The sequence below is a fragment of the Dicentrarchus labrax genome, unplaced genomic scaffold (assembly GCF_905237075.1).
Source record: "Dicentrarchus labrax unplaced genomic scaffold, dlabrax2021, whole genome shotgun sequence".
Classification (NCBI taxonomy): Eukaryota; Metazoa; Chordata; class Actinopteri; family Moronidae; genus Dicentrarchus; species Dicentrarchus labrax.
In genome coordinates this window covers 31,997,520-32,017,062 of record NW_026136720.1, presented here as the reverse complement: position 1 = coordinate 32,017,062, position 19,543 = coordinate 31,997,520, and the positions used below count along the sequence as shown (strand labels likewise).

The following is a 19,543-nucleotide window of genomic DNA, read 5'->3' as shown; positions in this document are numbered from 1 at the left end:
GGCATTAGACTTTCTAGGCACCACCATAGATAACGTCCTGATGCAAGCTATTCTGCCTCTCGAAAAAATGTAATTGCATCAGAGAGGTTATAAAAAAAGCGTCAGAGGCAGTAGTTATTTTAAAAAGAGAATTGCTTAGGGATCTTAATTTCGATATGCATGTTATTCCCAAGGGACACTGCTTTATATCCAGGCTTCTGCACCTCTCCAGATCTGTAGAGAAACTTCATGATATGGTGAGCTTGGATGAGGGCTGCAGATCTAAGCTCCAGTTCTGGTCTCCTCTGTGTGATAAAAGGAATGGCATCTCTTCGTTTTACAATTTGCAACTAGAATCATCATTTGCTATTAAATTATACACAGATGCAGCCCCTTCTGTTATTTTTATTTTTTCTATGATAATCAGTGGTTTGCAGACATATGGCAAAAAGAAATGTCCGCCTTGCTGACAAATGCCTCTTCTACTACTTTAATGGAGACTGGTCCAGGAAACAAATCATGGGCGTTCTTCAGTTCCATTTATTAATGGATTAGTAAGGCGCCTTATTTGGTTCTGGTGTTGTAACATGCCTTCACATCATAAATCATCCAAATGGGATTAAAATAACACAGAAAGCAAATTAAGATAAACAACTATTTTATTGTGGTATATTTCACATCATATTTTATGATTGGAAACAGCCCATCAGCCGGAGTGCTTTACTCAGCCACCTCTTTTCCCTGTAGAAAAATAGAACAATCAATACATACCTATTGTGTTTGTTAGTGTGTGTGTGTGTGTGTGTGTGTGTTGTGTGTGTGTGTGTGTGTGTGTGTGTGTCTGTGTGTGTATGTGTATGTATATATGTATGCAAATATAAAAGTGGGATGTGTATTTACCTTGCCAGAGTCACGGCTCTTTGCTCTCAGTTTGTTGACCTGGGACTCTGCAATGTCAGCACGCTCCTCAGCCTCCTCCAGTTCATTCTGGACCTTTCTGCACTTGGACAGGTGAACGTTGGCTTGCTCCTCCTGAAAAAACATAGTTATAGACATTTTAACATACAATGAGAGTGGTTTTATTCACTATAAGGTGTACTACATAAATATGACCAAACTGTCAATCACAAACATTTAATGGCTTGCTTGCTTCATAATGATATAGTTATTGTAATTTATAGCTGATTATCATTTTTTCAAATTATATTTAAATATAAGTTTACCAGTGCAAAAACCAAACTACTAATATCATAGATGTGTGTTTTGTGAAGAACAAGATGATTCTGGCATATTATTGCCTATCAGTATTTAAAATGAATGTGTTGTGCTTACCGCTTCCTCAGCCTGCCTCTTGTAGGTCTTCACTTTGAGCTGCAGTTTGTCAACCAGATCCTGCAGCCTGGCAACATTTTTCTTGTCCTCTTCAGTCTGGAAAATAAAGTAAATTGGAATTTTTAAATGTATTAAGCAATACATGTGTTAGATTAATTTGTAGGCTACATGTTAAATGCCAAAGTGACTGTACCTGATAGGTGAGCTCCTTCACTCTCCTCTCATATTTGCGGACACCCTTAACAGCATCTGCTCCACGTCTCTGCTCAGCCTCAACCTCTGCCTCCAGCTCACGCACCTTTATGAAAAACCAGAACATTTATATAATATTTATATATTTTTTGTTTTGTATGTTTTCTCACACTTGTTCACCTGCAAATTTTAACAGAATTGTCTTACCCTAGACTCAAGTTTCTGGAGCTGCTTCTTGCCACCCTTCATGGCCAGGTTCTCAGCCTCATCCAGGCGGTGCTGCAGGTCCTTAACTGTAACCTCCAGGTTCTTCTTCATCCTCTCCAGGTGAGAGCTAGTATCCTGCTCCTTCTTCAGCTCCTCAGCCATCATGGCAGCCTAGAAGAGACAACATATTAGAAATATAATATTACAAATATTTTGAGAAAAACACATTTTACTTGCAGTACAAATGAAAAAGTCAAACATACATCAGTGATGGCCTTCTTGGCCTTCTCCTCTGCATTCCTTGCTTCCTGAACAGTGTCATCCACTTCACTCTGGACCTGGATCAGGTCAGCCTCAAGCTTCTTCTTGGTGTTCATAAGGCTTGTGTTCTAAAAGATAAAAAGATCACTTAAGTCATCACATGCTTCATTTTCACATTATTTGCAAAACTCATTAGACTTCTGAATGACTGAAGAAATGACAGTGCTTGCTTACCTGAGAGTGCAGCAGTCCAACACGCTCACTGGCGTCCACCAGCTCCTGCTCGGCGGTTTTGCGGCTTCTCTCTGTCTGTTCCAGAGCAGCTCTAAGTTCCTCAATTTCAGCCACCATGAGACCGTTCCTGCGCTCTACCATAGCAGCTTGTTCCTTGAAGTCATCCTGGGCTCTGAGAGCATCATCAAGGTGCAGTTGTGCATCCTGGTGAAAAAAATATCAGCAAAATAATCACATGACAGTCAAAATGTAGGTGCACTGACCAGTCTATGAAACAACTATAAATCTTACAATACCTTCAGCTGTGCTTGCACATTCCTCAGCTGCTTCTGGGACTCAGAAGCCTGACGATTGGCATGGCTTAACTGAATCTCCATCTCATTTAGGTCTCCCTCCATCTTCTTCTTGATTCTCAGGGCATCGTTCCTGCTCCTGACCTCAGAATCCAGAGTGCTCTGCATGGAGTCAACCACCCTCTGGCTGTTCCTCTTGATCTGCTCCATCTCTTCATCCTTCTCTGCCAGCTTCCTGTCTACTTCACCCTTAATCTGGTTGAGCTCCAGCTGGACACGCAGAATCTTAGACTCTTCATGTTCCAAAGTTCCCTAATGATGTCAAAGAAAAGAGTATTCATCTCTGCCTTTTAACCATTTATAAAACATTTGTCCGTGTATTTTCAGAAGACCGCAGAATAAATGTACCTCAGCTTCTTCAAGAGCTGTCTGGATCTCAGACTTCTCTGTCTCCACCTGCTTCTTGGACTTCTCCAGCTCATGGATGCTCTTGCCAGTCTCACCAATCTGTTCAGTCAGATCTGAGATCTCCTCTGCAGAGAGATGCATGTTTTATATTGTTATGCCTTGAAATGGAAATATAAATACTTTATTCTTACTTAATGTAGTAATAATAATGTGGTCAGAACTCACGTTGGAGGTTCTTGTTTTCACGCTTCATGGTCTCCAGGTGATCCAGAGCTTCCTCATAAGAGTTCTTCATCTTGAAGAGCTCAGTGCTGAGAGAACGAGCCTCCTTCTGAGCTCCCTCAAGCTCTGCCTGACCCTCCTCAAACTTCTGTTTCCACTCTGCCAAAACCTAAATTACACAATTAATACTGTTCAGTTATTATGCAGCAATATAAAGACAAATACATGTTTCATTGTTTGTAAGGCTTGGCCACATAAAGTAAAGGTTGCTACCTTGTCAAAGTTCCTCTGCTTTTTGTCCAAGTTGGCAGCCAGCCCATTGGCTCTCTCCACATCAATCATGAGGTCCTCAACCTCACTCTGGAGCCTCTGCTTGGTTTTCTCAAGAGAAGCACATTTGGAATTCACTGCCTCAATCTGTTCCTCAGCCTCCTGAAGGCGCTGGGCCAGCTTTTTCCTGTTTGAAAAAGTGTGATTTGTCCATGAAAACCCTAAGTTACAAATACTTACAAACAATTTTGCATGTATGAAAAATAAATAATTCCATATGTTTAAGAACCTAGATGAACATATGGAAGCAGTTCTGCAATCTAAACAGTTTGGACCCAAATAATGTTAACATAACATAAGCAAATGTCAAACTGTCATATTTGGATAAATTTGTTTGTATTGATACCAGAAATACCTTTGTCAGTTGAGCTACGCTGTAATGCTACACTTTTGGGGTTGTAAATGTTTAAAATGTACTCACTTGGATTCCTCAAGCTCCTCAGTGCGCTGGATAGCATCAGTTTCATACTTAGTTCTCCACTGAGCCACCTCACTGTTGGCCTTGGACATTCCACGCTGCAGCTCAACCTTTGCCTCCTGCTCCTCCTCAAACTGCTCCCTCAGCAGATCACAGTCGTGGCGGGCTGATTGCAGTCCATGGGCAAGAGCATTCTTGGCCTGGTGTAAGAATTAAATTGAATGTGCAAAATGTCTAACACAAAGTTTATCAGTACTCACTTCTTTTCCATTGTTTTCTTACCTTAACCTCCTCTTCAACCTGTCTCTTCAGCTCCTCAGTCTGCTGTGTGAAGGCCTGTTTGCCTCTGGTCAGCTGGGAGACAAGAGCTTCTTTCTCTTCAATTTGACGGCTGAACTCACCTTGTGTGAAAGATGCCATAATACTTCAGTTTGTGTCATGGTTCTCAATAATAAACAACAGATTATTCAATGATAACTTGTAGATACCATTTTCTGTCAGGAGACGTGCTTTCTGTGCACCCGTGTCATTGATTTGACGGACATTTTCATCATTCTTGGTCTTCAGTTCACTCAGTTGGTCCTCAAGAGTACGGCACATCTTTTCAAGATTTCCCTAATGAGGAAAAAAACAGATCAGTGATCAGATTTTATTCATGATATGAATTCCCTTATTTACTATATTAATTTGGATGTTAAAATAGCATTTGATATTTTGTGTACCTTTGCTTTAGCAACAGCCTCCATGTTGCTGGAGAGGTCATCAATCTCCATCTTGTATTCACTCTTTTCCTTTTCAAGCTTCTGCTTGACACGCTGGAGGTTGTCGATCTGCTCTCCCAGCTCAGCAACGCTGTCAGCCTGCTTCTTGCGGAGAGCAGCAGCAGTGGCTTCATGCTGCAGAGTGGACTCCTCGAGGTCACGACGGAGCTTCTGGAGCTCAGCTTCACGCTTCTTGTTCATCTCAATCTGAGCGGCAGTGGCTCCACCAGCCTCTTCCAGCCTCTCACTGATCTCCTCAAGTTCCCTGGAGAGGTCAGCTCTCTGCTTCTCAACCTTGGCGCGAGCAGCACGCTCAGCTTCAATCTCCTCCTCCAGCTCCTCAATACGGGCCTGTTGAATGTAGGTGTGTTTTTTTATAATATACAAAATACGAAATATGTGCAGTAATATTTTATATAATACAATATGTGACCTGAAGCTCCTTGATCTTCTTCTGAAGCTGAGCACCCAAGGACTGCTCATCCTCAATCTTGCTGAGGAGCTGACTGATTTCAAAGTCCTTCCTGTGAGAATAATAGATTGGGTAAATAGTAAGAGTTCATGCTGCTGACCACAATTTTAAAGAGAATGGTTGTTGTACGAATTCAAAGTCAATGTTACTTTTTTATTTTCTCATCAGACTGCTGCTTGTCATTCTCAAGATCCATTATGGATTCCTGGGCCAGTTTCAAATCACCCTCCAGCTTTCTCTTGGCTCTCTCCAGGTCCATACGCAGCTTTTTCTCTTGTTCCAAAGAGCCCTCAAGCTGAACATTAAAATTAGTATTTAATTATCATGTTCAAAAGGAATCATGCTTTGCCAATCCAAATGACTTTGCAAACTTACATCATCCACTTGCTGCTCAAGCTTGGTCTTGGCCTTGGTCAGAGTGTTGACTTTGTCTTCCTCAGCCTGCAGGTCATCAAGAGTCTGCTGATGAGCCTCCTGAAGGGCTTTCTTTTCCTTGGTCAGCTTAGCAATGCTCTCATCCTGAGAAGCCATCTCCTCAGTCAGGTTCTTCACCTACATTTGCAAGAAACATGTTGTTATTACATGCATATCGATGAATGTTACTTGGTCTGCTAAATATTAATAATTGCAAACCTTGTTCTCTGTGGCATGTTTCTCTTTTTCCACTTTAGCCAAGGTAAGCTCCAGGTCATCAATATCCTTCTTGAGCTCAGAGCATTCATCCTCCAGCTTTCTCTTCTTGGCAGTGAGCTCAGCATTGATTTCCTCTTCATCCTCCAGTCTCTCAGTGGTCTCTTTGACTTTGGCTTCCAGCTGAATCTTACTCTTGATAAGTCCCTCACATCTTTCCTCTGCATCTGACAGATTCTCTCCTTCCTAGTTGGTTTTATGAAAATAGACGTTAGCACATCAACACTGAAAAGCTTGAAAAAAGCAATTGTTGAGGTGTACTTACAGATGCTACTTGCAGCTGCAGATCATTCTTCTCCTGCTGAAGGGACACCATCTTCTCCTCCAGTTCCTTCTTCTTGGCCAGGGCAGTAGCCAAGTCTGTTTTCATCTTCTCGTAGTTGTCCTTCATCTCAGCCAGCTCCTTCTCAGTTTCAGCACTCTGCAGCAGAGGCTTGATCTTGTAGTACACCTTCATCCATGGCCAGTGTTTCACATTCATGAATGAGCGGATATTGTACTGGATGGTATAGATTGCTTCCCTGTGGACATGAAGTTGCTGTTATGGACAATGTTGTTCATCATTTTTCATACAATCTCTCAAAATGTTCTATTTTCAACATGCCTCCTCTCCATCATCTTCACAAACTCCTTTCTCATGACGTAACCACGGCAGAGAGCCTGAGTCATGGTAACCAGAGTTGCCAGCTTTTCATCTCTCATCTCCTCAAGGACACCCAGCAGACCGGCTTTGAAGAACACCTAAACAAATGAAAAGTAAAAATGAATGTAGGCTAAACTCAGATCCTTTCCATCCTGTAAAACAAAGGAAGAAACAAACGGAAGAAAAGGTGTCCAACCCACATGGTTTAAGGGTCCTAGGGCAACATTGTTTTGTTGAAAATGACATACTGTCTGCTCGCCTTTTAGGTTGATGATGAATTACTTGTTTCTTGTTCCCATGGTCTGACTTGGCACCAATTTCACTCCAATTATATAAGTAGTTTTTCAGATATACTGCTTTTGTTATTAATAGATATATACACACCAATCAGCCATAAGATTATGACCACCTGGGCACCCTGGTGGTGATAACTCTTTCAGCAGTTTTAGCTACAGTAGCTCGTCTGTTGAATCGAGCCAGCCTTTGCTCCCAACGTGCCTCAGTGAGAGTCTTGTCTGCACATGAACAGTGGCGGAGTGGACATTGGGAGCACTGGGACATTTCCCGGGGGCCTGGCCGCCGAACTGGCCCGCTTGGTGATTGCCGATGGACAAGACCAAAGGCTCGGTTCTGGTTGCGCTTTATTTTAAAATAATTAATCTGTCGTGCGGCTCATTAGGGTATTGAAGCTCACACAGACTGAGCAGCAACGTTGGGCACAAACACACCCCTTCCTCTCTTTTTCTGAGGCGCTGTCACAGCACTGCAGGCAGACACACACACCAAGTTGCGCCCCAGTCCCCCTCCTCCCTGCCTCCTCCTGCACCTGTAGTTCTACATGCTTGAAAAATGGAGCGAGATCAACAGCCCAAGAGGAAAGGTGGAGCATAGAGGGAGAGGCTTAAAAAGCTAAAAGCATTGGCCACAAATGCAGCGAAGTGCTGTGAAATAACTGACATGTTTGTCAGTAAGGGAGCAGGTAAGACATTAAACACTAGTGGTGACAACAGATGCACAACCATAGCCTATCCAGCACAACTAGCTTAATGAGGAGGTTAGTTCCACTTTGTGGAAGCTGATGGGTTAGGGTTTTTTTTACATGAGTGAGTGAATGTTGTAACCTTTTCCCTTTTTTTTACTCACTGACTATTGTATCATATTTTAAATTTCTTTCTGTGTGTTATGTTATGGCCGTCCTAGCAGCCACACACTGAGGCAGAAGCACACGGTGGTAACTCTTCCATTTTGTCTGACTATCTTTAGGTTTAGGTATAGAACATTAGACACAATTCACAATAAATAACTTAATTCATAATACAGTTTTATTATCCATTTTTGACAGCCGTCATCTTTTTGGGTGCACCCAATTAGTTAACCTTCTTTGTCAATTTTAGGTAGTATTATTAGGTTAATTCATTTAGGTTCTTTTTCATTGGATTAATTCAGTTTTGATTGAGTTACCGGTTCCTGGGTGCTGCTGCTGGAAATGTCTCATGGCTGACAAAGGAAGTGCCAACTGAATCAGAGACGCTTAAAAGGGGTCGGACCGATAGGGCTACAGCATGTTGGCCGGAATCATGGGGAGAGGCAGTGATTTCTCCTTGTTTGAGTTTAGTTATTTCTGAATATTATGCTTTTTGATGTTTAGTATTTCAGTATTTTCCTTAGTTAATATTTGGCTGCATTATCTGGATATTATTTGAGGTTATTATGGTTTGTTTAAATGTTATGTTTTAGTCTATTCCCCCTGTGTTTCCCCGGTGCCTCAGTTTAGTTAGGTCGGTTTCATATTGTTGAAGTTAAGTTCTGTTTAGTTGACCTCTTTTATGTGCCCAGAACATTTTGTATATTTTGTAAATTGATTATTTTCACATTTTTTTTGTGAATAAATTACTTTTTGTGAAAATTTGCCCTTGACTCCTCATGCCTGCCAGCTCGGTCCCTGACTGTGTGTTTGAAGTTTCCTTGTTTAATGTTACAGAGCATAAACCTACACATCTGCAGTGCGCCATCTGTGTACCTCTCACTTGGTATGATACTATGGTTGACACAGTGGTCAAATTTATAACTAGTCTGGTACCTGTTACATTAAAAATAGGATTGGTCTCAAGTTTAGGTGGATGATTGGGTAACCTATTTTATTTAATCTACTACTTCACTGTTAAATGTGCAGCATGCACATTAAAAGTGTAGTAGTAAATTAAAAATATTTATGCATAATGCAGGTGAACATAATTTCAGTTTATGTGATTTGAGTACAGGTTATTGCAGCACAACAGAAACATTTATTTTGTAGGGGAAAGAAACTGTGTGGCGGCGCATGTGGAGCCTTTGCTTTATTATTTTACACTCTCACTCCTGGTGTTTTGCGTTAATCGGGTAGTAGTGGCCTGGGATGGTATCAAATTCCTGGCCTGAATTATTGTCCCAGTCCGCCTCTGCCCATGACCCTTCACTGCTTTTTCTTTCTTGGACCACTTTGATAGGTACTGACCACTGCAGACCGGGGTGTTCCCGGTCTGCAGGAGGTAACAATGTAACAATAATATAATAATAAGATAACCTTGTTTGACTTGGGTGACTTAAAGAAAATTTTGGTTTTGTCTATACTATACTAGGTACTTGTACTATATTAACTGGGTTAAATAGAATTGCATTATTAAAAAGAGACTTAAATACAATTTTCATTGACTAGAACTAGACTAAAATGTCATCGGTTTTCGTCGACTAAAACTAGACGAAAATAAAAATGGATAATTCTGACTAAAATAAGACTAACATGCTCAGACTTTTAGTCGACTGAAACTTGACTAGACTAAAAAGAGTATAAACATGACTAAAACTAAAATGACAGTTTGACACAAAAACTAGACTAAAACTCAAATTAAAACAGGCCGCCAAAAACAACACTAGTCATCTAGCCATCATAGTTTGGCCCCTATCAAAGTCGCTCAAATCCTCATGCTGCCCATTTTTCCTGCTTCTAACACATCAACCTTGAGGACAAAATGTTCACTTGCTGCCTAATATATCCCACCCATTGACAGGTGCCATGATAACCAGGTTATCAGTGTTATTCACCAATCAGTGCTCATTATGTTATTGCTGATGTGTGTATATTTGAAATACATCTAATTAACAGGAATTAATGATTAACACCATCCTTGGTAACTACACCAATGTATATGAATCTGATCTAGGTGCTTACCTTGGTGTGTCCAAATTTGTACTCGTCATGATTAACATCAATTGATCCAAGCAACTTCTCCGAAGCCTTCTTGTTATCAATGAACTGGCCCTCAGGGATGACACTGGCATTCAGTACCTTGTACCTTTTATAAGAAAGTTAATGGTCAGTGTGAGCAATTTCTTTTAAAAGTCTGCATCAAAGTTCTATTAGAATATCCACTGATACCTCTGCTTGAAGTCAGCATAGGGGATTCTGCTGGGGAAACCTTTTCTGCAGATTCTGATACCCTCCAGCACACCGTTACACCTGAGCTGGTGGATGACCAGGAAGTTCTCCATGAGACCTATAAAAAAGATATTTGTTAATGACGTCCTTTAATAGAATATTAAACTTAATGAAACCATACAATCAAAACAGAACCACCCCTCAAACACTTGAGATTATGGTCTCTATATACCTGGAGTCTTTGACTCGTTGGGAATCAGGCAGCGCACAAAGTGAGGATGGGTGCTCCTCAAGTTAGTCATCAGCTTTCCCAAGTTCTCCTGTTGAGCCAGAAATAGCAAACAATTTACAAACTGAGATATGTTTTTATACCCATGTTTGCTATGTTAAATTTTACACCTTAAACCCACCCTAAACTGTGAAGACACAGTCTGCATAGAACCACCCTTCTTCTTGCCTCCCTTCTTGCCAGCCTCTGTGGATGGTTTAGAGCAGACATGTTTTGTCAGAGACTCAATATTTACATGAACACATTCTCGCGTTAGGTAGGACTATACATTATCTACAATCTTAAAAATATGTTTGATTTTACTGTAGTTACTGTCATACCCTCAACAACAGGAGGATAGAGAGCACCCAGCAGTTTCACTGAGGACTTCTGGTACAGCTGAACAACAGAGTCATTCAGTGGATCCTTGTTCTTGTCCAGCCAGCCGCCGATATTGTAGTCCACGGTACCAGCATAGTGCACCAGGGAGAAGTGGGCCTCAGCCTTGCCTTTAGCGGGCTTTGGCTTCTCAAATGCTTTGTTTTTGCCAAGATGCTGGTCATACAGCTTGTTCTTGAAGGATGTGTCTGTGGCCTTGGGGAACATGCACTCCTCTTCAAGGATGGAGAAGATACCCATGGGCTTGAAAAAAGTAGAATGATGTATGTAATTATGTCATACATTAAGTGAAAATAAGAACCACCAAACAGAAGGACAAAATGAAATGATTACCTTTTCAATCAGCTCAATGCAGGCAGCCAAGTCCATGCCAAAGTCAATGAACTCCCAGATAATACCCTCCTTCTTGTACTCTTCTTGCTCCAGGACAAACATGGTGTGGTTGAAGAACTGTTGCAGTTTCTCATTGGTGAAGTTGATGCACAGCTGCTCCAAGGTGTTGAACTGTGAGGGGACAAATATTCAGTGTAATATCTTTCAGACAATAAGAATGATTCAGTCATGAAAAGTATCAGCTGATGAATCGTTTGAAATTAAGCTTACATCAAAGATTTCAAATCCAGCAATATCCAGGACACCAATGTAGTGCTGCCTTGACTGTTTAGTGTCCAACATCTGGTTGATACGAATGACCATCCACAAGAACATCCTCTCATAGATGGACTTGGCCAGAGCAGTCACTGAGTTCTTCACCTAAATAAATGTGTGTGATTTCATTAAAGTCAGTCAGGCATTTTGTAAAATGCTGGAATTTCTTCTAATCAGGTAAAAAAAACAAGAGTAAAAAATTTGACATATATGTTTTAAGTAATTTGTTAACATACAAGGAATGTATCAAAAGTCAAGCAAACTTGCAGACTTTGTCAGATATTACAAACCAAAGAGGGACTAATTTCCTCTGTATTCATTTTCCCACTGTAAATATACATGTACTTCATGTAGATTAAAATTGATACTAGTATATCTCAATTACCTGCTGTACAGTCTGTCCCTTGGTGACATACTCATTTCCGACCTTCACTCTGGGATAGCACATAGCCTTTAGCATCTCAGCAGAGTTCAGACCCAGCAAGTAAGCAACCTTGTCAGCCTCTGAAAACAGTTCAGTGATTCATTCATACAGTATATGACCCTGATATGTCATCATGATAGATGATAGAGACCAGACGCTGCTGTTCAAAAGCTATTCACTTTGAGCTGATATTAAGTACTCACCCTCTGTGCCATCTGGCTCAGCCTGCTCCTCACGCTGCTTCTGCTTGAACTTCATGTTACCATGGTGGAGCACAGCACCAGTATTCTTGTAGATGCTAATCTTCTCTTCATTAGTGAAGCCCAGGATATCAATGGCATTCTGTTTTTAAAAAAGTGACCACACAAAACATAATCACTTTGGAAAATGCATTTAAACAGTAGTTTTAATATTGCACTTAATGAACAAAATGCATTAAAATATTTTGAAGTGAAGATGACTCACATCAGTGGCTTCCAGCTCTAGTTTGTCATCAATGCTGGCTACAGCGATCTGTCCCATGCTACACATTGGGAAGTCATAGGGGTTGGATGTGATGAGAGACATTTCTGTAGATCAAAAAAGGAGTGACAAATTCAGCAAATGGTTGAGAAATGTAAAATGTAAGTTTATTGTTATGGGAAAGATACATCTGTTTACCAATTATCTCAGGTTTGTGGTTGGTCATCATCTGGAAGAAGATGTGGTAGCCTCTTTCAGCAGGAAGCTGGAATGTTACTCTAGACTTCTCCAGCAGATCTACAGAAGTTGTTAAAGAGTCAGTGACTGTCTAATTCTCAATTCCAACTATTTGTATGTACTATGAGAACTGTTACTTACATGTCTCAATATCAGCACTAGACAGTTTGCCAGTTGTGCCGAAATGGATTCTGATGAATTTACCCTGTTTGGAACATCGGAATTTTGAATATCCCTCATAATCGGCAATGTGTAACAACATCTCACATGTGTAGAAATCCTTCCATACTTACAAAACGAGAAGAGTTGTCATTCCTCACAGTTTTGGCGTTACCATAGGCCTCCAACAGAGGATTGGCTGCAATAATCTGATCCTCCAGTGACCCCTATAATCCAGGTTTAAAATTGATGTCAGAAAATGAATGTATGTATTCCATACTTAAAGAACACTGAATTGTAATCATCATACAGTAACAAACCTTTGATGTGTCCCTTTTCTTGTCTCCACCAACTGAGATTGTTGCGAAATACTGGATGACACGCTTGGTGTTCACAGTCTTTCCAGCACCAGATTCTCCACTAGGTATAGACACAGACTTGTAAGAATTTTATCATATTAGATTATGTTCAGCAAAGTCAACAAATGTGAAACTTACGTGATCAAGACAGACTGGTTCTCCCTATCTGTTCAATTGGGGAAAAAAAAGAATAACAATATTTTTACTCGGCAGAAACCTCATATACTGATTAATTCAACATTGTTATGGTAACAACTTACCAGTAAGCATGAACTGAAAAGCGTTGTCAGAGACAGAGAAGATGTGGGGTGGAGCCTCCATACGCTTCTTGCCTCTATAAGCATTTACAACTTCCTGATCGTACACTGGGAGCCACTTATAGGGGTTCACCGTGGCACAGAACAGCCCAGAGTAGGTCTGAAAGTGATCATAGAAACCCAGCAGTTAACTCTAAGTATAGCTAGTTTCGCTGTATATAGGTATATTTCTCTTTTCTTATTAGGCAGCTTTTCTTACGTAGATCATCCATGCTGCATAACGCTCTTTGAGGTTATACAACACAGAGGCTTCATTGAGATGGGTCATCATGGCCATGTCCTCAATCTTGTCATACTTCGGAGGGTTCATTGGACTGACGTCATCTTCTTTAACTGTCCTCTCCTGGAACAATACATTTGTTACATTGGGGGCTGATCATATTGAATCCCAGTTTACTTTGATTTAGTGATACTAACCTCCTCCGTGTCCAGGACTTTGACAGTGACTTTGCCACCATCTTTCTTGACGATCACACCCTTCAAGTACAGCTCCTTGACATCGGCCACGTAGCAGGCAGCCTTGGCATCAAAGGGTTTGCTTTGAGCCTCAATTCTCTCCCTCTCTGGCTTACGGAGGTAAATGGCAGCTTTGCCATAAGCGGCCATCTCTGCGTCTGTACTCATTGCGGCAATTTATTTCTATGAGGTAATTACAAATAAGAGCAATCTTATTCATCTTTTTAAAACCTGTCTTAAAGCCCTGTGACTTAAAAACCCAGAATAGCAGAAAAGCAGAACTAAATCATGAACATATCTTTATTAAATATCTGTCTATGCTCTGTAGTGCCTTCACTTTAGCTCAATCAAAATATAATTCTGTGTATATTGATAACATTAACAGAGTCATGACAAAACTGAATGAACAGCATATGCAGGTGAATATAACAATTTTCACATGATACCCAAAGATAGTTGAAAGATGTTCATACCTGACCCTTTCTCTGTCAAAAGTGTGTTATATTCTGCAATCCTGTTGAATACATGACACATATTTTCACTTACTGGTGAAGGTTTGCAATCAAAGACTTCTTCCAAAAATACAATACAATACAATACAATACAATACAAACTAATTTCTCAAATAATTAATTCATTTAAATTCTCCAAAACAGATAGAATTGAAACTTACCACAAGCTGGGGTCTTCTAGGGTCTCCTACCACACACTGCTCTGTCCTCTTGGACTCCTTTTATTGAATCTGGCTTGCTTACGTAGTAAAAGTTAAATGTGGGACACATTCACATATGGTGTGAATAACAGCCAAAGCAGACTTCCATTGAAACAGGTGTTGCTAGTACATGAATATACTATAAATATACCTCTTGTGTTTTGGATTTCAGTCTGTAAGGCCAGTTCCCAATTTTTGAGGAAAGATTTTTACGTTTTTAAAACTAGTCTTTTATTACATGACTTGAGCAGATCATTTGGCAACATTGTTTTCCAGAGCAGTTTGGAAGCTCTAGGGTAATGCCACTGCTGTCCCATCTGCCAAAATTATCAGTTGGGTATATATGCTCACAAAAGAGAACAGCATGAATTGTATTGAATCTAGGATATCAAACCTACTTCATTATAATGATGAAGACCATGTGTCACCCTTTCAACCAGAATGAAGGAAACCTAAAGTGGATTGCAACTATTATAGTATGTACAAACTTGGGCAAAACATTCATTTTTTAATTTAAAAACTCCATTGAAATAATTTTTGTTGTTTTTAATAAGGATGAGCTAACCAGCTGCCAAATAGTTCCACACATGTAGCAGTTGAATATGCTGAAAGAATGGTCTGAGACTTTCAGAACATTCTATGACCGTTTTGACATGCTTTTTTTGTGACTCAGGGTCGCCATTGAAATCCATTGCAGCTGCCATGAAACCAATTTGACTACAGCTGTTATTGTCCTAAGCTAATGAGGCAGGTCCAGTCAGGCTAGGCTGTGATGCCAGGAAATCCCAAACTGGTCCAATATTGGGAGCATGCTCATTAGTTTCCCTCAGCACCAGTACTTTAAATGGTAGTTGTGTTAGATCAGGATTTTGCTGATTATTGTTAAAACTGTTAAACTGTTTAAGTAATACTTTTCACTTTGCTACTTGCTTGGAGCTAATATACTTTACAAAAGCAGTATGATGTCAGATCCTGCAGCCTGGTTATGTTCTCCTTCAATTTGTGGTATAAAGTAAAAGGTCCATTGTGTAGGATTCAGTGGCATCTAACAGTGAAGTTGCACACTGCAACCAACTGAATACTGCTTGCCTCACCCTCCCCTTCCAAGCGTGTAGGAGAACCTACGGTAGCTGCAAGTCTCGCAAAAAATGTGAGTGGTCTATCCAGAGAACAGTTACAGTAGAAATAATAATAATCTCAGCTGGACGTGCCAGAAACACCTCCCTCGGGAGGCGCCCTGGAGGCATCCTCACCAGATGCCCGAACCATCTAAGCTGGCTCCTTTCGATGCAAAGGAGAAGCGGCTCAACTCCGAGTCCCTCGCGGATGTCCGAGCTTCTCACCCTATCCCTAAGGGAGACGCCGGCCACCCTTCTGAGGAAACCCATTTCAGCTGCTTGTAACCGCGATCTCGTTCTTTCAGTCAGGACCCATCTCTCATGACCATAGATGAGGATAGGAACAAAGATTGACTGTAGATCTAGAACTTCGCCTTTCAGCTCAACTCTCTTTTTGGGACAACTGATAAAGGGATTGCGCAGCCCTGGCGGAAACCAACACCCACTGGAAATGATTCTGGACACAACTCTCGCTTTGGAAATACAGGGATTGGATGGCCATGAGAAGTGGCCCAATCACCCACAGGATATCCTGGGGAACCCGGTCATATGCCTTCTCCAAATCTCCAAGAGCACATGTAGACCGGATGGGCATATCGCAGGCCCCTTCTAGAACACCTGCAAGAGTGAAGAGTTGGTTTCTTTCTTTCAATCAACCAGACCCTCCTTTCCAGCACCTTAGAGTAAACTTTCCCAGGGAGGCTGAGTAGTGTGATGCCTCTGTAGTTTGCACACACCCTCTGGTCCCCCTTTTTAAATAGGGGAACCACCACCCCAGTCTGCCACTCCTTTGGCGCTGTCCCTGACTTCCACGCAATGTTGAAAAGGCGTATCAACCAAGACAACACTCAACACCCAGAGCCTTGAGCATTTCTGGGCGAATCTCATCAATCCCCGGGGCTTTGCCACTGTGGAGTTGTTTGACTACCTCAGTGACTTCCCGCAGGGAAATTGATGCAGATCCCTCTCACACTCAAGCCCTGCCTCTATCACAGAGGGTGGGTTTGTTGATCTAGTCGGGTTCCGGAGTCCCCCAGTGCTCGTTCCACCGCCCAATTACCTCCTCAGTTGAGGTCAGCAGTGTCCCATCCCCGCTGTACACAGCTTGAATGGTTCCCCGCTTCCCCCTCTCCGAACTCCTCCCACACCCGCTGTTTTGCTTCCCTCACAGCTGCAGCTGCAGTCCTTTGGGCCTGTCGGTACCCTGCAGCTGCCTCGGGAGTCCCCCAGAAGGCCTCCTTCTTCAGTCGGACGGCTTCCCTGACCACCGGTGTCCAGCACCGTGTTCGAGGGTTACCGCCCCTTGAGGCACCCAAGACCTTAAGACCACAGCTCACAGCCGCAGCTTCAGCAATAGAAGCTTTAAACACCAACCACTCCGGTTCGATGTCCCCCACCTCTAAAGGAATGCAGGAGAAGCTCTACCGGAGGTGGGAGTTGATGGTCTCTTGAACAGGGGCCTCCTCCAGACGTTCCCAGTTAACCCGTACTAAACCTTTGGGTTTACCAGGTCTGTCCCCCGCCACCTAACCCAACTCACCACCAGATGGTGATCAGTTGACAGCTCCACCCCTCTCTTTACTGAGTGTCCAATACATGCAGCCTCGGGTCTGATGATACAATCACAAAATAGATCATAGACCTTTGGCCTAAGTTGCTCTGGTACCACGTACACTTATGAGCATCCCTATGTACGAACATGGTGTTCGTTATAGACAATCCATGACTAGCACAGAAGTCCAGTAAGAAAACACCGCTCTGGTTCAAGTCGGGGAGGCCATTCCTCCCAATCATGCCCCTCCAAGTATCTCCATAATTGCCCACATGTGCGTTGAAGTCTCCAAGGAGAATGATGGAGTCCCCTACTGAAGCCCTATACAGTACTTCATTCAGGGTCTCCAAGAAGGCCGAATATTCTGCATTGCTGTTTGGTGCATAAGCACAAACAACACTCTTAGTCCCCCCCCCACAGATTGTAGGCATAGGGAGGCCACCCTCTCGTCCACCGGGGTGAACTCCAACGTAGCGGCGCTCAGCCGGGGACTAGTTAGTATCCCCACACGAGCCCTGCGCCTCACACCTTGGGCAACTCCAGAGAAGAATAAAGTCCAACCCCTCTCCAGGAGTAAGGATCCAGAGTCTCGACTGTGCGTAGAAGTAAGCCCCACCAGATCTAATCGATAGTGCTCCACCTCCCGCACCAGTTCCGGCTCCTTCCCCCCAAGTGAAGTGACATTCCACGTCCCCAAAACCAGCTTTTGCTGCCCCGGTCTGGTCTGTCTAGGCCCCCTGCCTTTACTGCCACCCATTTGGCATTGCATCCGACCCCAATGGTTTCTCCCATGAGTGGTGGGCCCGCGGGATGAAGATGAGGCCACGTCACTCCTTCGGGCTATGCCCGGCCGGGCTCCGTGGCAAGCCCGGCCACCAGGTGCTCTCTTTCGGGCCCCCCCTCCAGGCCTGGCTCCAGACGGGGGCCCCGGGCTTCCTCCGGGACAGGTCTCTTTACATCTTGTATGTACTTCCATGCGGTCTGTGAACCATTCTTAGTCTGGCCCCTCACCTGAGACCACTTTGCCTTGGGAGACCCTACCAGGAGCATATTGCTCCCAACAACAAAGCTCTCAGGTTCATAGAGGCACCCAAACCTCTCCATCCCGGTAAGGTGATGGTTCCCGGAGAAACTTTTCTGCAACTATCAAATTCACAAATCCAAACAAAATTCTTTGATGTGTTCTTGCTACTTTTTACTACCTAACCTCATCCAGTCAGTAACTTCCAGGCTTTAGTTCATTGTCCCCAGACAATATAGGTCATATGGAGAACAAAGTCAAAATCAGTAATGGCCCTCTTGCCCCCTTTCTGTCTATTTCAGAGCATCCCTTAGATCCGTTCTACCACCTGTTGACTGACTCTACTCATAGTGAGGGGTTACTTATGTGTGTTACCACTTATATCCTTAGTTAATGTAACTGAGTTCTTCTCAACAGGAAAATGTAAAATTAAATGAAAGATTTGTAATTCTCACATTATGCTCTGTAACAGTACTGCATACTTGGACTACTGTTGTCCAATACATCCTATTAATTAAAGTAAGTCGATAATATCATCACAAACATGAGCTTTATAGATCTTGTACAACACTCACAGACTGGAATTGGAATCCTTGTATTAAATGTGTGTTGCTGACAAAGTAGAAGTTAAATGCGGGACACAGGCCGAATATGGTTAGGAGGACAGCTGATGGTTACATGAGGTTGGCATTTGCTGTTAATACATCTTATGTTTCAGTTTTCCATCAGCAAAGGCACATCTTGAATTTGTGTTAATTCCTACCTAAAAAGGAAACCTTAATTTTAGGTCTTTTGACAAACTGTTTATTCATTGATATTGGTGAATACATTTACAGTAAAAATACACATGTATTCTAATGCTTCTCACAGATTATTTAATTTATTTGCTTAAAAAATAAATCTTTAAAATACTAAATAGATCAACAATTAATATTTAAATAGTTTCACAATAAATAAATAATATAATAAAAAAATATACAACCACTACTTATGATAAGGTGTAAGGGATATGTCTGTGGTATTCACACTCATAGGTCAATCTATTTACACTTTAACTAACTCTGCAGTTTCAAGTCCATTTTTGGCTTCATGCACATCACTGCACTTTGAATGTCAACCATTCCGGTTGTTGAGCAATAGCATTTTTAAATGTCACAGGCAATAGCGTTGAACTTGCAGTGACAAAATAAAAATTCTACATTCACTTGTCATCCAACATATTGACATGATGTTACAATCTGAAAAATCTCTGTGATAAAGAATGATTTACAGTCAGAAATGTTAATTTAGTTTTTTGAAATTAAAGTGCACCCAATAATGACCCACACCACACATCTGTAGCCTGTTACAGAACAGCTGACTGATTTCTACTTTACCATGTCATACTAAAATATCAAGTCAGGTTCATCCACATGCTTGGCACTGTAGTTTGACCGAGTTATATAAATTATGTTGTTATTGTACAGTATATGATCTTTTCTCATTTTTGATTTATATCATTTGATAATATTTTGAGTGACACAGTGAACAGTTATGCATTCTGCATTAATGAAT

At 41.8% G+C, this 19,543-nt stretch overlaps 2 protein-coding genes across 3 annotated transcripts in view; one reads left to right on the top strand and one right to left on the bottom strand.

The window, feature by feature from the left end:
* LOC127353460 (protein NLRC5-like) overlaps positions 1-19,543 on the top strand; it is a 180,870-nt gene that overhangs the window by 9,925 nt on the left and 151,402 nt on the right. The gene's annotated exons all lie outside the window — the stretch shown is intronic.
* Positions 621-14,296, bottom strand: LOC127353476 (myosin heavy chain, fast skeletal muscle-like). Its single transcript, XM_051382749.1, has 41 exons — positions 14,260-14,296; positions 14,060-14,100; positions 13,548-13,769; positions 13,330-13,473; positions 13,074-13,230; positions 12,952-12,979; positions 12,775-12,874; positions 12,589-12,681; positions 12,437-12,500; positions 12,257-12,355; positions 12,062-12,165; positions 11,800-11,938; positions 11,558-11,676; positions 11,128-11,277; positions 10,858-11,028; positions 10,467-10,767; positions 10,268-10,332; positions 10,090-10,177; positions 9,858-9,975; positions 9,651-9,774; positions 6,404-6,540; positions 6,065-6,320; positions 5,743-5,985; positions 5,485-5,661; positions 5,259-5,404; positions 5,071-5,161; positions 4,599-4,988; positions 4,365-4,491; positions 4,159-4,277; positions 3,880-4,076; positions 3,402-3,585; positions 3,132-3,297; positions 2,907-3,031; positions 2,502-2,810; positions 2,206-2,409; positions 1,974-2,099; positions 1,711-1,881; positions 1,505-1,609; positions 1,312-1,407; positions 880-1,011; positions 621-720 (listed from the first exon to the last, which is right to left on the bottom strand). Exons 3-41 carry the CDS (start codon positions 13,752-13,754, stop codon positions 700-702), a joined length of 5,793 nt encoding a protein of 1,930 aa, XP_051238709.1. The 5' UTR covers positions 13,755-13,769; positions 14,060-14,100; positions 14,260-14,296; the 3' UTR covers positions 621-699.

Bases quoted from the DNA above. Each gene is read 5' to 3' on its own strand.
- LOC127353476 (XM_051382749.1), bottom strand. From the start codon at position 13,754: ATGAGTACAGACGCAGAGATGGCCGCTTATGGCAAAGCTGCCATTTAC. The intron at 9,775-9,857 runs GTATCAGTGGAT...TTCTTATAAAAG, and splicing joins TATGCTGACTTCAAGCAGAG to GTACAAGGTACTGAATGCCA. The intron at 5,405-5,484 runs GTAAGTTTGCAA...TTTAATGTTCAG, and splicing joins TTGAGCAGCAAGTGGATGAT to CTTGAGGGCTCTTTGGAACA.